The sequence below is a fragment of the Euleptes europaea genome, chromosome 1 (assembly GCF_029931775.1).
Source record: "Euleptes europaea isolate rEulEur1 chromosome 1, rEulEur1.hap1, whole genome shotgun sequence".
NCBI classification, from domain to species: Eukaryota; Metazoa; Chordata; class Lepidosauria; order Squamata; family Sphaerodactylidae; genus Euleptes; species Euleptes europaea.
In genome coordinates this window covers 157,946,059-157,960,074 of record NC_079312.1, presented here as the reverse complement: position 1 = coordinate 157,960,074, position 14,016 = coordinate 157,946,059, and the positions used below count along the sequence as shown (strand labels likewise).

Sequence of the window (14,016 nt, the reverse complement as noted above, 5' to 3'; positions counted from 1 at the left end):
TTGAATAATGCTTTTTATAGAATAGGGTAGGGGGTGCTGGGGTTCAGTTTCTGGAACCAAGGGGGCGGTGGCCCGAAAAGTTTGAGAACCACTGGTCTAGCCCCACAGAGTGTATCGCCAATGAAGAGAAAGAGTGTCCCCGTGTTACCAGGGTGAAGGCTTCCATAGAAAAGGGGATGGGGCCGTGTTTCCAGACGGTCTTGGGCCCCAGCAGCTGCCTCCCTACGGAAAGTCCAAGAGGATGGGGGGTGGAGGTAGTGTGGGAAGGATGTGGGTTGCTTTTGCAGCAGTTTTACTGCTGGATTTTGCTTGGAGTGTTAGGGGTTTTGCAGCCGGTTTGCTGTTTAAAACCCTCTTCTCAGAGACAGACTGTGGCGGCTTAGTCCTGGAGTGGCAAGGGGAAGTGAGTGGTTTTAACTTTGGAGTGAACTTCTGGTGTTTTGAAAGTAGACATTCCTCTGTGTAACGGAGTTCTTGAAAGGGGAATGGGGGGGACAAGGAAGGAAGAAGTTGAGTGGGGGAATAAGGGCAATGGAGGCAGAACACTGACCTGCTGTTTGAACAGCCAATAGCAAACTCTCAGTTTCTCTTTCTGTCTACCATGTATATAACTTTCAGTTATGGTATGCTGCGAGTAGCTTGTGTCAGGGCTTCAAATTCAGTAGTACAGCTATCTGTATGGCTGGAAAATGTTCTGAAGTTTTAGCATGTGAGGATAATTAACAATCTGAGACACATCAAACATGAGGATAGTGTGTTCTGCTCTGGGCAGCCTGCTGAGAAGCAAGTCCCATAGATTTTAGTGAAGTTTACTTCAAAGTAAGAGTGTTCAGGATGAATGACTTAAGTGTCAAATTATTCTGTATAAAGTGTTATGTAAAGAACTATATAAACTTCCAAGTGTAGCTTTTATGTATAGATGATCAGCTCAAAGTACCACAGGCTTTTGAATTTTTTGGTAATTTGATGTTTTAATACAAAACATTACGTTTTTGTGCCTTGGATACAAAGGCATAGTTGTACAACTTGGGATAAACATTTACTCTCTGGGGCATATACAGCTTGTGTGGTAAACTTGATATCTTATGTATGTTTATGAGAATAATTGTAAGTTACAAATTGCGCCCTTTACAGACTCCCCTGTACTTGATCAACAAGACTAAAATAGCTTGGTAAGGGACTATAGTACTCAAAAGCCAATTAGCCAGATGCTGCTACATAACATAGATGATGTTGTTCAAGCTTGGAGGAGACAAAATAAGCAAGAGAGTATCCTCCTAGACAATAGATGAAACTACACATTGTGCATGATGGTAGTCAGAATACATTTTAGTGGAGAAAATAGGTGATATTTGTGTTCATTGTAATGATCAATGGATGTACACATCCTAATGTGACTTTGTGAGGGGACGCTTCGGGATGACATTAAACCCACTGGTAAAATTACTGCTACCTTATAAGCACTTGAATATATTTTCCTACAAATCTCATTCCACTTTATATTTTTTGCCTTGCTCTCAACAGAAGTGTTTGTGGCTTTCTTTCAAAAAGATAAGCCCCCAAACGGTTGAAGTAATACCTTCTACTGAACTAGTATTGTTGGTTGAGTATTTCTTTACTCATTTACTTATAGTCCACCTGTCTCACCTAAGACTTGAGGTGGATTATATGCTGTAGAACAATGCAATCAAATAGCGTGAGACATCCAGTAAACAGTGCAACAGGTCTGGGATTACAAAAACTATGGTAGCACACTTTAAAGAGAGCAGGATGTGTTAATTATCCCCTCAGCTCTGAAGAGACCTTAATTGCTGCTGCTTGAGGGTCTTTTAGGGATGGGAAGAAAGGGGAAATCTCTGGGCTAGGAATAATAGTAACTAATAAAAATTGTTTTTCTTTTCTAACTCCATATTAAATTGGGTGGTGGGCTTTGATTTCATGGGTATGAAAAAAATGAACCACTGCAGTTCTGCATAGTTTGCATAGTTTGCCACACTTGGCACCCAGTATTTGTTCCAAAACAACTCAGATGAGCTACTTGCTCTATAAGGTAGACGTGTGATATACGCACTTGTTGGGGGGTAGTAGAGTTGTTTGATTCTGGTTGTTGATACCATACTTTCAGCAATGCTTCGTCTGATGGTAAGCAGTTGCTTGAGATGCACTAACTGTAAACAACTAGTTACCTGTGGTGAAATAATCACTTCTAGGAAATCAGTTGTTGGTTCTTCTCGTTAAACTATATATATTTAAAACATCTGTGTGTACATAGCAAATATGTTTATGGGCTGCAACCCATTGGCAAGAATGAGTTAGGCTATTATATAAACAGGTGTTGATGATGTTTCTTTTGTTTTCACAAAGCGACATGTCTGTACCAAGTGTGTGGAAGGCACTCTGGCGGTTTACAACTGGAACATGGTGCTGTCAGCCTTTAGTGTCTGACCATGTTTACAAGTTTAAGTCTCTTCTCATATGAAATAGTTCTTAATTTTTCATTTCCAGTCCAAGTGGTATTTCTAATACAAATGTGGAAGTGCTTCCCCACACAATATATGACATTTCTTCAAAATCTGTTTTGCTACTCTTGGGTTACCAGTGCAGAATATTCCTGAACTGTTGTATGTTTTGCTTTCATCTCTTTTGCTGTGGTTAATTGATAGTTTTTCATGTGTTCTTCTCCAGATTTAGACTAGACAGGGTATTTTATGATCTATTGGCCTTGCTAGTGAATGAGGGAGAATGCATAGGGCTCATCAAATGCTCCCTCCAGGAGCAATAATAAATTGTCGACAAGTGAATGCATAATAGGAGAAGAGCTGTGGGCCTCATGCCCACTGTTTTGATGACTTGGGATATTCTTTGAAAGCTGCAAGACCAGTGCTTTCTGAGAAGATCTGAAGCTCAACACAATGTTAGAGTCAAGACTTACTCTCCTGACTTGATGGTGGGTAGCTGAAATATTCTCAGTCATGACTGATCACAAATTTTGGCTACCATGGCCAGTCAATAATATGAGAATCTGTGAAGATATGTAAAAATGAGTGGCATTGCATCAAGGTTTTTTGACCTGCCTATTTCACTCAGATAATGGTATAAATTTCATTTCAGTATTTATTGTTGTATCCAGTTTGTTAGCTGCTTTATTTAAAATGATATAAAAAAACAAGACCTGAGCTGCTAAAGTCGTAATTGATAATTGCATTTCTGCCACTCTATTTATTTTCACCAGTTGCCACTTTTAATGCTTTTGGCCGTTTTCAGCCGGTCAAAATACATTCAATATTTCATAGGCATATCACCACTTCATATTGATGCCTTTCACCCATTGGCTTCTTACAACGCAAAATAACGCACTGCGTTAGCGTTTCCTTACTTCATATCAAGTGCGTTGTAAGAAGCCGATAAAATAAATAAATAGCATAGTGGCAGAAACGCAATGGGTTTGCATCGAAGAAAGGGTGGCTGAAGATTATAACGAAAACAGGGACAAGCTACCGGAAACCTGTACCACCCATCTCCTACCCATATGCTTTGGACTGCTACTAGTATTGCATTACCACCCAATTGTTGGACTGCTACCATTTATGTATGATTAATTTGAATGAAAAAGGTATTGGGGCCACTTTTGCATCCTTAAAGTGAATGAGGATGCACTTATAATTTGTCTTACATATGTATGATGACTCTTTTGTGAATATAGTCTGTTAGGTTGAAGCTGTGTTTTGATTTATGTTATTGTATAAGGGTTAATTGATGCCATAGTGGCTGCGTATTATTATTTAAAATGATGGCAATAACTTTAGTTCTTCCTCTGCTCTACTGCCATAAGGCCAATCAATTATTTTCCATAGCTAAATTTCTGATGGCCATTTTCACTGAGCTTCTGAGTGGTTTTGTGATACTTTCCCCTTCTCCCATCCCTCAACTGAATCACGTTGAAAATCATCATTATGAAACTTTCCCTGAAAGCCACAATGCTTCAATCTTGTAGAAATGTTTGGAAGTATCACTAAAGAATTCTAGGAGCTTGTAAAATTTCATGCATTCAGTAACTGTGAATTTCTTCTTGCCTATGGGACACTGGTAGCTTTCGCTGTTTGCTGTCAGATATATGGTGGGTTAACTTGAGTGCCAGTGAGACTAAAGTATCCAGCAAAAAATGAATGCTTTAACTCCCAATGGCTTCAGTGGGAAAGTTAAGCATGGGCTTAAAATTTTCCTGCTGAACTCAGTTGGATTTAAAAGTGCTTTACTATGACTGAACTGATAACCAAATTTTGTAAAGCAGCATCTGTGTCAAGTGATCTGTTCTTTTTATTTTACTGAAATGGCCATTTATTTAGTTAGTCTGTGCAAAGAACCAAATATCACTGTTAAAAACAGAGCTTTAGGATACTTCACAGAAAACTGCCCAAAGACATGAGCCTTTAAATATAGTTTCACACCATTGGATTTCTGTTTAATCAAGAGCTTCCTGCAGTGTACCTGTGTTAAAGATCATTAGCAACATGGTAAAAACTATGTATGAGGTAGACTTCAAGCCATATAGATTACTAAACAGATGTTATATTTAAGCTTTGTTATATTTTTCTATTCCTCTTTGTAACCTGTAGAGCAGGAGTCCACAACGGTGCCCATGGGCGCCATGGCACCCGCCAACAAGTTTTCTGGTGCCTGCTAAGTATTTTTAGGAAGTGGATGGGGCCAGTCAGTGCTTTTGCCTAGCAAGGCTTCTAACTGACTATTGGAGTGTGATTGGCTGTGAGAATTTTTTAAAATGTTGCTTTGGCAACTGCTGCCAGTTTCGCACAAGGATCTACGCAGTGTTATTGAAGTTAAGCTGTGGCAGTCATTTTGTGGCTGGATCCACCTCCTAAGGCAGCCATTTTGTTGTTGTGCCTGTTGTGCCATGTTAGAATTCCAAATGTGCCCACAGGCTGGAAAAGGTTGGGTACCCCTGCTGTAGAGTTGATTGCCATGTACATACCGTGCCCACCCCTTTGAGAATGTTGCACTGTATGATTCTAATTTTCCCCTCATTAATTCTTGGTCACTTTCAGCTCCTTTCTCCCCTTCCACTGTCTTTTCCACTGCCAGTGGATTGTAAGCTAGAGGAAGAGACAGGCAGGTAGTTTTTGTTTATTATACTCATGCTGTGTAAATAGTATTGTATAAATAACAATGCCTTACATGAAATAAATCAACATGGAGTTGAAGGCTGACTTTAAATGACTGCTTGTCCCATGGCTGGTTAGTTCCTGATCCTCCTCAGAATCAGCTGTGCATGTAAACAAAATAGGTAATTGGAATAATTTTCTTTGAGCAGAAACTACTGTTTTATACAGTAGTAGCAACATTTCACAAAGTTCATAATAGCTTTTAAATGGTGGAATGTCTGATCACAGCATTTCCTTGGAGCATGGCAAGATACCGTACATGACTCTGAGCATAGTGGTTGTTTGAAGCAGCTCTGCCTTCCCCATAGGGCTTTTCTTCTGGGGCAGTTACCAGTGGTGGTGTAATGATTGTGTATCGTTGCAACAGTTACTTTGCCCTGAATTTGCTTTTCTTTAGGACAGCAACCCTGCTGGTGGCTGCAATAATTGGTCATGAGCTGGTTTCTTAGGAAGCATAGCTTGCTGTGTGCTAAAAGTCGGAAAGGTTAATCATCTTGGGCTACAATCCAAAGATACCATTTATGTATATATGTATGTAAGGACAAGCAAATCCAGCATGGAACTGAAAAGTGGAAGCTGCTCTGTTAGACAAGCCATTGTTAAAAGTTGCCAGCTGGCTGTGAGCTGCACACATGATTCCCATGCATAAGAGAGTCAGTGTGGTATAGTGGTAAGAGTGCTGGGCTAAGCCTAGGTTTTTAGAGTAAAATAGAGTAGGAGAGAACTATGCATCGCTTACTGGTTTCTTGTAGGAAATGTGCAATGAATATATGCATAATCAGCTAAATTTGAGGGAAAGTTTATTATATGCATGCAATATACATATGATTTCTGTTGGTAGAGATAAATAAGAAAAGAAGAACACACATTGCTCCTGAAGCAGGGCAGTTAATATAAAGGCAACACTGCATGGTCATATAATGCTTGCTTTTAACTAACTTACTTGGAGGTGGTTGACTGTGGCAGTTCTTTTTTGATTAAGACCTTGTTCCCAGAAAGCTTCAAAATAATCTGTATGTCCTGTACGTGAGCATTTCTGCCCACTAAGTGTCTCTTCCACAGAAGTGTTCTTGCATGCATGAAGGAAGGTTGTAGAAATGAAACTTGTGTTGTAACGTCAGTTGGCATACAACTGTTAAGTTAAGCACCTGTTCTACTGGCATTGAAAGTATATCCCTGAGGATTCTTTTTTTTTTTTTTTTTTGTAATGTGGTTTTAAGGCATGTTGTAGATTTTGCATTCCTCTAAAAGCAACAAAGTAGAAGGATGGCTTAAGTGGGGAAACTTAGCTTCTAGGTAAAAAGCTGCAGGCGCATCTTCCAGGCTTGCTGTGCATTCAGCAGTGCTGAAATAGAGTAGCCTCCTACCTTTGTAAATTGGGTTCTGCATCTAGTGGAGTAAAAGTGAGGAGCCTGTTAGTACTGTCAACATAAATCAAAGAGCATCTGAATAATACATCATTTATGCAACTATTAATTTAGTATTTTATTAGCTGCCAACCTTTATGCAGGCTTTGCTGCCTCCCCTGGACTCTGTAAATTATGTGGGGATGTCTTTAAAACACTTTGGTCATATGCTTATCCTTGACTCATAATTATTCCCAAGAAAATTGTGTATAGGCTTTGTTAGAAGATGAAATTAGATATGCAGGGACCATTCAGCTAAAAGTTATGCTTAATTGGATGTTAACATTTAATTTTATGTTGCACAGTTTCTGTTTTGGACCTTATAAATGCTTCTTTTCTAGAAGAGCGTACTTTTCTCATTCTTCTTGAAAGGCAAATATGTTCTAAATTCACTGTGGAAAAGCAGGTCTATTTTACTTGGAGTCTTTCAAAGTAAGAAGCAAATGTGAATAGACTTGAATTAAGAGCCCCCCTTAATCAGGAGAACAATGCATAGCTAGAGCAACCCCCTTTTGTCTCTGCTCTTCTGGGTTTCCTTTTCCAGGAGATATGACATACAGCATGGAGTAGAAATAATTAACAAATTGATGGGAGGGGGAGATCCAGGGTTAATTCTCTAGCCCCTGTAGCATGCCAAAAGTATAAAAGTGAGCTAGTTGATATGGTCTTTTTGCAGCTTCTTCATGAAAATGTGAAAATACATTTTGAGTCTTGACGACTTCCGTGCTTTTGTTTTGATCAAACATGACTTACTGGTTTCATTTGGAAAAGCAGTGGTTCATCTACTAGAACTGTGCCAGTTTGAACCTACAGAGCAAATTATTTTCTTCTGTTGTTAATATTGCTTCCTATTGTTTGCCTTTTTACCTGTTCTCTTGCCTGACTGTGGTAATTACTGGTTGTGGTTAAAGGAAGCAAAAATGGAAAGGTAATGCTAGTAAAACTGCTCACAGCAACAGAGCAACCATTTTTTCTAGATGGTTCCTTTGTGTTCCAAATTTGTTTTTAAACAGTAAAATGTAAAATAGTTATAATTGGAAGGAAAATTCTTCTAAAAAAGGAGCATTCTGCTATTTCAATACTTCTTATCTTCTTACTGCACATTATATTGCATTATAATATTGCATACTCCATTCTGTCTTGTGTTACCATACTTCAGGAAGGATGAAATTTAAAGAAGTCTCTCCTGTGCCAACAATTGTTAGATTTTTTCATTGCTTTTGGTAATAATGATTTTTTTACTGTAAACTTTTAGTGCTTCTGTTAATGAATCAATTTGTTATTTTTAGTGCTTTTGTTCTCCTAACATTCTTTGTGCCTGAATGCGCCAACTGCAAGCTATTTAAAATGCAGGGCAAAGTGTACCTGAGTCTTTACTGAATTACTATATGGCTTTTTGTTGCCTTCTGGTTCTGCTGCTCTCTTTAACCAACATACATTGGCTTCAGATTTTTAAAAGGCCAGGCCTTTAAGGGATGTGGTGGGGCAGGCATCTTGTAAATTAAATTATTTTGTGTGTTTACTTTTTCAGAATATGAAAAACAGCAACATGAACTGCTCTATTTGTACTTCCTGACAGAAGATTGGTGCTCAGGAAGAAGGATCTGTGGTGATCTGCAGTCATATTAGCAGGAATTTTAAGAACATATGTTGCCTTTGGAGCTGGAGGTTTGCAGTCTCCAGCAGATACTCGCCATATTCTGCCTTGATGCAAAGCTGCCCTTGAATTGCTCCTTCCACCCGCAGTTGTTTGTGGGAGTGTAGTTTCTTTGCTGGTAACTGAACACTCAAATACAGGAAAAACCCCTATTATGTCTAAGAAGCAAAACCAAAAAGGTAAGACTTAGCACATAAGCTGAGCAAGTTAGTAAAGTGTGCTGTGTACAGGCAAACGTTAAGTTTGAGGGTTGTTTTTTTTATTTTTTATTTTTTTGCTGTCTTGGGGTTAAAGTCAGAGAGTGAAGATAAGTTCTGTAGGTCAGGGATTTTTAAATCATAACACATTGTCATACTAAGAATATGCCCTTAAAGGAAGAAAGGTCTAAGTGAAGAGACATGCAAAAAAGCTGCTTTGACTAGTAGTCAACAAAAAGGGATAGTGCAAATGATCTTTCTTTTAGCAATGGATTGGCATTCTACACAGAGTAGGCAGTTTACAGAAAGACTTATGCTTCTGGAAAATCTATCCAGTGAGGTGGTCTGTCCTGTCTAATCTATTTTTACTAAGCATTATCTGCTAAACGATGACACTATATATGTAAAATTGTTCCAGGTGTGTAGATCTAACTCATGAGCATTTCTCTTGCTCCTTTCAAATAGCATGGCCAGTGCCCAGGTTATATATATATATAAGGGAAATGTTCAATGTGGTGAAATTGAGACATCAGCAATTGTCTTACTAGATGTTACAAGTGAAGAGGTGGAAACTATATTTTCTGATATTTTTATTTTATTTTTAAGATTTATTATGCTACCATTCCATTTATAAAAATAACCCTCAATGGCTTACAAAGAATAAAATACTGAATAAATGACAGTGTAACAACGACTATACAAAAAATAAGATGAATAAGCAGTAGTTAACAAGTATCCCATGGAACTATTAAAAGCAGCCATAATAAAAATAATAAAACGGCATCAATTTTTAGTGGTAACCATATATTTCACGTAACATTTATTCATTTCAGTCTTAATATTTATGGCTGTCTAATGTCCCCAGACTGATCCCACTCATTATAAAACCAGCAGAAGCCAACTCCCATGCTGTCTCATAGATATTTACATTGTTGCATCAGCCACTCTGAGACATGGAGGGATTCGCAGGGGTGGTTAAATAGGATAAATGAAGACCCAGTTGTACTAAAAAAATAATATAGAAATCTTCTAGGCTTCTGCTCCTTCATTGTCATCCAGCATGACAGCTGCTGAAATGCTGGGGTCTCCCTTTTGTGTCACCTGAAAAGACTTGGAGCAGGCTCAGAATTCATGTCTTTACCTGCAGATGTGCCCTTTGGAGCTGGCAAGGTGCCTCTTTGTCACTACAGTGAAATTTTCTGCCAAGTTATTAAAATTAGTTAGTAATGTTGTATGTGGCTAGGACAGGGGAATGCAGTTAAATCCATGTTTGTGTGTTATATACACAGACTCACGGAGCTCTGTTTTTTTTCTGGGCTAGGAAAATGTGTAAAGACAATAATAGGGGAAAAAAACCATTTCTTGCATACTCTTACTCCAGAAGTAGAGACTGGGAAAACAGATTTGTCAGCTGTAACATCATTTAGGAAGCCTCCCTATTCAAGACTGATGCAACTTAGAAAGTTACTAGGTGTTGGCAAAAGTCTGGCTAACAAGGTGCTTTGCACTTTCCAGGCCTTTCACTATGAAGACCAGTCCTGCCTCAAAGTCGCTAATAGAGCTGGATTCTTTGCATAGGCTGCCTCTCCCTTTTCTTCAAGCTTGACAATATTTGTTTATCTTCAGACTGCTTTGTGTGTGTGTGTAAAGTGCTGTCAAGTTGCAGCTGACTTATGGTAACTCCAGCAAGGGTCTTTCAAGGCAAGTGAGAAGTCTTCTGCAGAGATTTTCTTGGTGGTCTCCCTTCCAGGTACTGACCCTGCTTAGCTTCCGAGATCTGATGAGATCAAGCTATAACCCCCTCCTATTACTTAGCCTTCACTGAAAAAAAGATGGATGCGATTTGAAATTATTATAGTCATTGTAGGAGCTGTGGGGAACCTCCTACCTTAGCTCATGAAGGCTGGCAAAGTTGCTAGATTGCTGCAAACATACCACAGAAGTCACTTCTGTGTAGGAACTACTGTTCAGTCTGCACCTGCATATATTTGCTGTACATATCTGTGCTGGGAAGCTGTGATGATTTAAGGCTTCTTGGTGAAGTGCAGGTGTGCGGAACAGTTGTATATGGTGATCTGTAAAGGAGTTGGACACTGCAGGCATGTAACAGCTTGGGCTGTCTCCATTTCTAGTATGTAATTTATAGAAGCTCAAACACTTGCTTTCATTTGGTTTTCACACAGCAAATGAATTGTGCTTAAATATTTTAAAGTGAAGTCATATCTATGTAAACACTTAAACCCAATGATTCGAGCTCTGAGTCCAGTGAAAAAAGTGTCTCACCTTGTTCAAAATAATACTTCTATTTTGATCAGAAGCAAAGGAAATTAAATAGCAACCTTTCTGGACCAGATGTTGATAAAAATCTCATCTTCACAGACCCCACCCCCACACTTTAACCATGCATTCCTGAGCGGAATGCCTGCACTGGGCTTAGGAGGCAATGCAGCAGCACCCGGCACATAAAAATCCATGCAACCCTGAGGGTTGCACGGGAGATACCTAAAAGGTGACGTATCTTGGCCCCCAAAAAAGGGGTGTTTCTGAGCCATAACGGTGGCCCTGCCCCCTGGCCGGAGCCATGACGCCCTAAGAACGCCTCCCAGGAGACCGCCATGGCCTTTGCCGGCATCCAGACACCAGCGGCAGGCTCCGTCGGCGTTCGGGGCTGGTGCTGCCGCAGCCAGCAACCAGTGTCTAGCCCTGCATGCTGGCGCTGGGGCCACAATCGCCGGCATGCGCCGCCTGGATGCTGGCGCTGTGGGCCCTTGCACCAGCGCAGGCCTCCAAAGGCTCACCTCAGGAATGCGCTGTCAACCTTTCACATGTACAAGCAGAATGTGATCTGATAGGGCATTGCCACACCACCTTTGTTTTTTCTAACTTTGTCTTAGCCGACAAGCATGAAACAGAATTAGCAAGCATGAGATCTTTATCCAAATGTATTTCTGTTGTGTTAGCTTTTCACCCACTCACTCAAACCATTGTAATCTTGAGTGCAAAACATAAAATGGCTTTGTTTTGGATGAACTCTCTCTAGTATCAGAGGAGCATGCCTATTATATTAGGTGCTGTGGAACACAGGCAGGATGGTGCTGCTGCAGTCATCTTGTTTGTGGCTTCCTAGAGGCACCTGGTTGGCCACTGTGTGAACAGACTGCTGGACTTGATGGGCCTTGGTCTGATCCAGTAGGGTCTTTCTTATGTTCTTAACTGGGGTCAAATTCAGTGAAAATAATGTTATCTGCCGAAGAGTCCAAGCTCAAATAAGTGGGCTTCAAATGGTTGAACTGTTCCACCCAAGAATTTTCTAAGTGGATGCGAATTTACCCCTTCAAATATTATTCTGTTTGTTAATGGGGTTAATTTGCCTAATGCTTGTATCTTCAAATGGCCTGTTCTGGCTTAGACTTCAGTTTTCTGCAGTTCACAGAACATAGAGTGTCTTCCAGGTTTTATAACTGAGTAAAACAATCGCAAAACGAAGTATTTTCTGTTATACCAATCAGTATCTGACTTTCTAAATTTTCATCTCTTATATGTTCATTTTTTGCATAATAATCCTTAACCAGCATACTTTCATTGACTTTAGTAGGCTGCTTTAGATATTTCTTTTTTTCTGTTATGTCTTGTTTTCTTAATGGTTTTAGAATTAGATAAAAAGGAGTATGCCTATCAAATTTTTATCCTGCCTTTCTTCCACAGAGTTTAGGGCAGAATTCACATTTCCCTTTTCTTTGTCTTCACAAAAACGCTATGAGAGTGTGTGACTGGCCAAAGGCTATCCAGTCAGCTTCACAAAAGTATGGAAAATCTCCCAGCTCTCCATGCCTCCCCGATACTGCTGCACCCCTCTGACCACTACATTAGCTCCTGTTATATGATTAGGGTTGCCATGTGCCCACTGGGGATGGGGAATCTTCTGCTCCCAGGGGGCCTTGTTTGCTGGCATTCCAGCAACCAGCAAGAGAAGGAAACATTTTTTTAAAAATTGGCATTAGCATGATGTCACTTGAGGGGTTTACTGTATAATTTCTGGCAATGCCAGATGTGGCATGACATCACATCCGAGTTTTCCCAGAAGTAATTTCACACTGTCGTGATGGCCATTCCCACTCAGTCTCCTACTGATTACCAGGCTGGGCCTGGCAACCCTATGTATGATACCTTAAGTCTTAAGATGTGTTGTGTGTGTGAAGTGCTGTCAAGTCGCTTCTGACTCATGGCGACCCTATGAATCAATGTCCTCCAAAACGTCCTATTCTTAACAGCCTTCTCATATCTTGCAAATTGAGGGCCTTCCTTTCTAGAGTGGCTTCCTTTATTGAGTCATCCATCTCCTGTTGGGTCTTCCTCTTTTCCTGCTGCCCTCAACTATTCCTATCATGATGGTCTTTTCCAGGGACTTGTCTTCTCATAATGTGACCAAAGTACGATAGCCTCAGTTTAGACATTTTAGCTTCTAGGGTCAGTTCAGGTTTGATTTGGTCTGTAACCCACTGATTTGGTTGTTGTTGTTGTTGTTGTTGTTGTTTTTGGTGGTCCAGGGTATCTGTAAGAGTCTCCTCCAACACCACAAGCTTAGGGTTACTGAAAGCTTGATATCCTACCAACTGAAATCTTGCAAGATATTGCTTCTCTGTAACTATTTTTTTTCCAGGGTGTTACCTTTAAAATTGTGAGTGCTTTTAGTGTAGGCTCACCAGGAGAGTAGGCTTCACTGGACTTGGTAGCAGTTGTTCTTGGATTGTGCCAGTCCTCATTCAAGTTGATTCACCTGTACTGCCAGCATAATTTTGTATGAAAATTGCATTCTAAGGCACTGGAACCATGTAAGCTCTTTTGCATTCTTCATAGGCTGGCCTGTTTTATTTTTATTTAAGTTATTTATAGTTTGCCTTTCCACTGGAACTCAAGGCAGATTACACAGAATAAGTCAATACAGTCAACAGGGTGGGGCATCCAGTAAAAATTGCAATAGGATTTGGATTGTAGAAGTCTGGAACCAACAAAAAATCTAAACAGAACTGAAGCGATGCATAAGTATTAACATGATGGTTCTTGTAGGTTATCCAGGCTGTGTGACCGTGGTCTTGGTATTTTCTTTCCTGACGTTTCGCCAGCAGCTTTGGCAGGCATCTTCAGAGGAGTAACACTGAAGGACAGAGAGACACTGTCCTTCAGTGTTACTCCTCTGAAGATGCCTGCCACAGCTGCTGGCGAAACGTCAGGAAAGAAAATACCAAGACCACGGTCACACAGCCCGGATAACCTACAAGAACCAATGAACTCTGACCGTGAAAGCCTTCGACAATATTATTAACATGATGCATTAAATGATGCAAAGATTACCTATCAGGATCGTACTTAGAGCAACAGGCACTCTGAGCTGTACACAATAGTACAGAACACAGTCTCTAACCCTTTACCCAAGTAACTTTCTGAACTGTTTGATTACTGTAGGATCCTATTACCTATGTCAAAAAGCCCTCTTCTATAATTCAGTTTTACATAGTTTGAAGAAAGCCTGGGGAGTGGAAGCCTTCCTGCCCTCATCACCCAGGCCATTTCAAAGG

The 14,016-nt window shown here is 40.1% G+C and overlaps 1 protein-coding gene across 1 annotated transcript in view; it reads left to right on the top strand.

Annotated features, from left to right (window-relative positions):
• Positions 1–8,148: 8,148 nt before the first annotated feature.
• The window catches only part of SPATS2 (spermatogenesis associated serine rich 2), a 58,734-nt gene continuing 52,866 nt past the window's right edge, over positions 8,149–14,016 (top strand). The window contains exon 1 of the mRNA XM_056858938.1: positions 8,149–8,422. Coding sequence (XP_056714916.1) covers positions 8,398–8,422 — 25 coding nt within the window. The 5' untranslated portion in view covers positions 8,149–8,397. The remainder of the gene's footprint in view (positions 8,423–14,016) is intronic.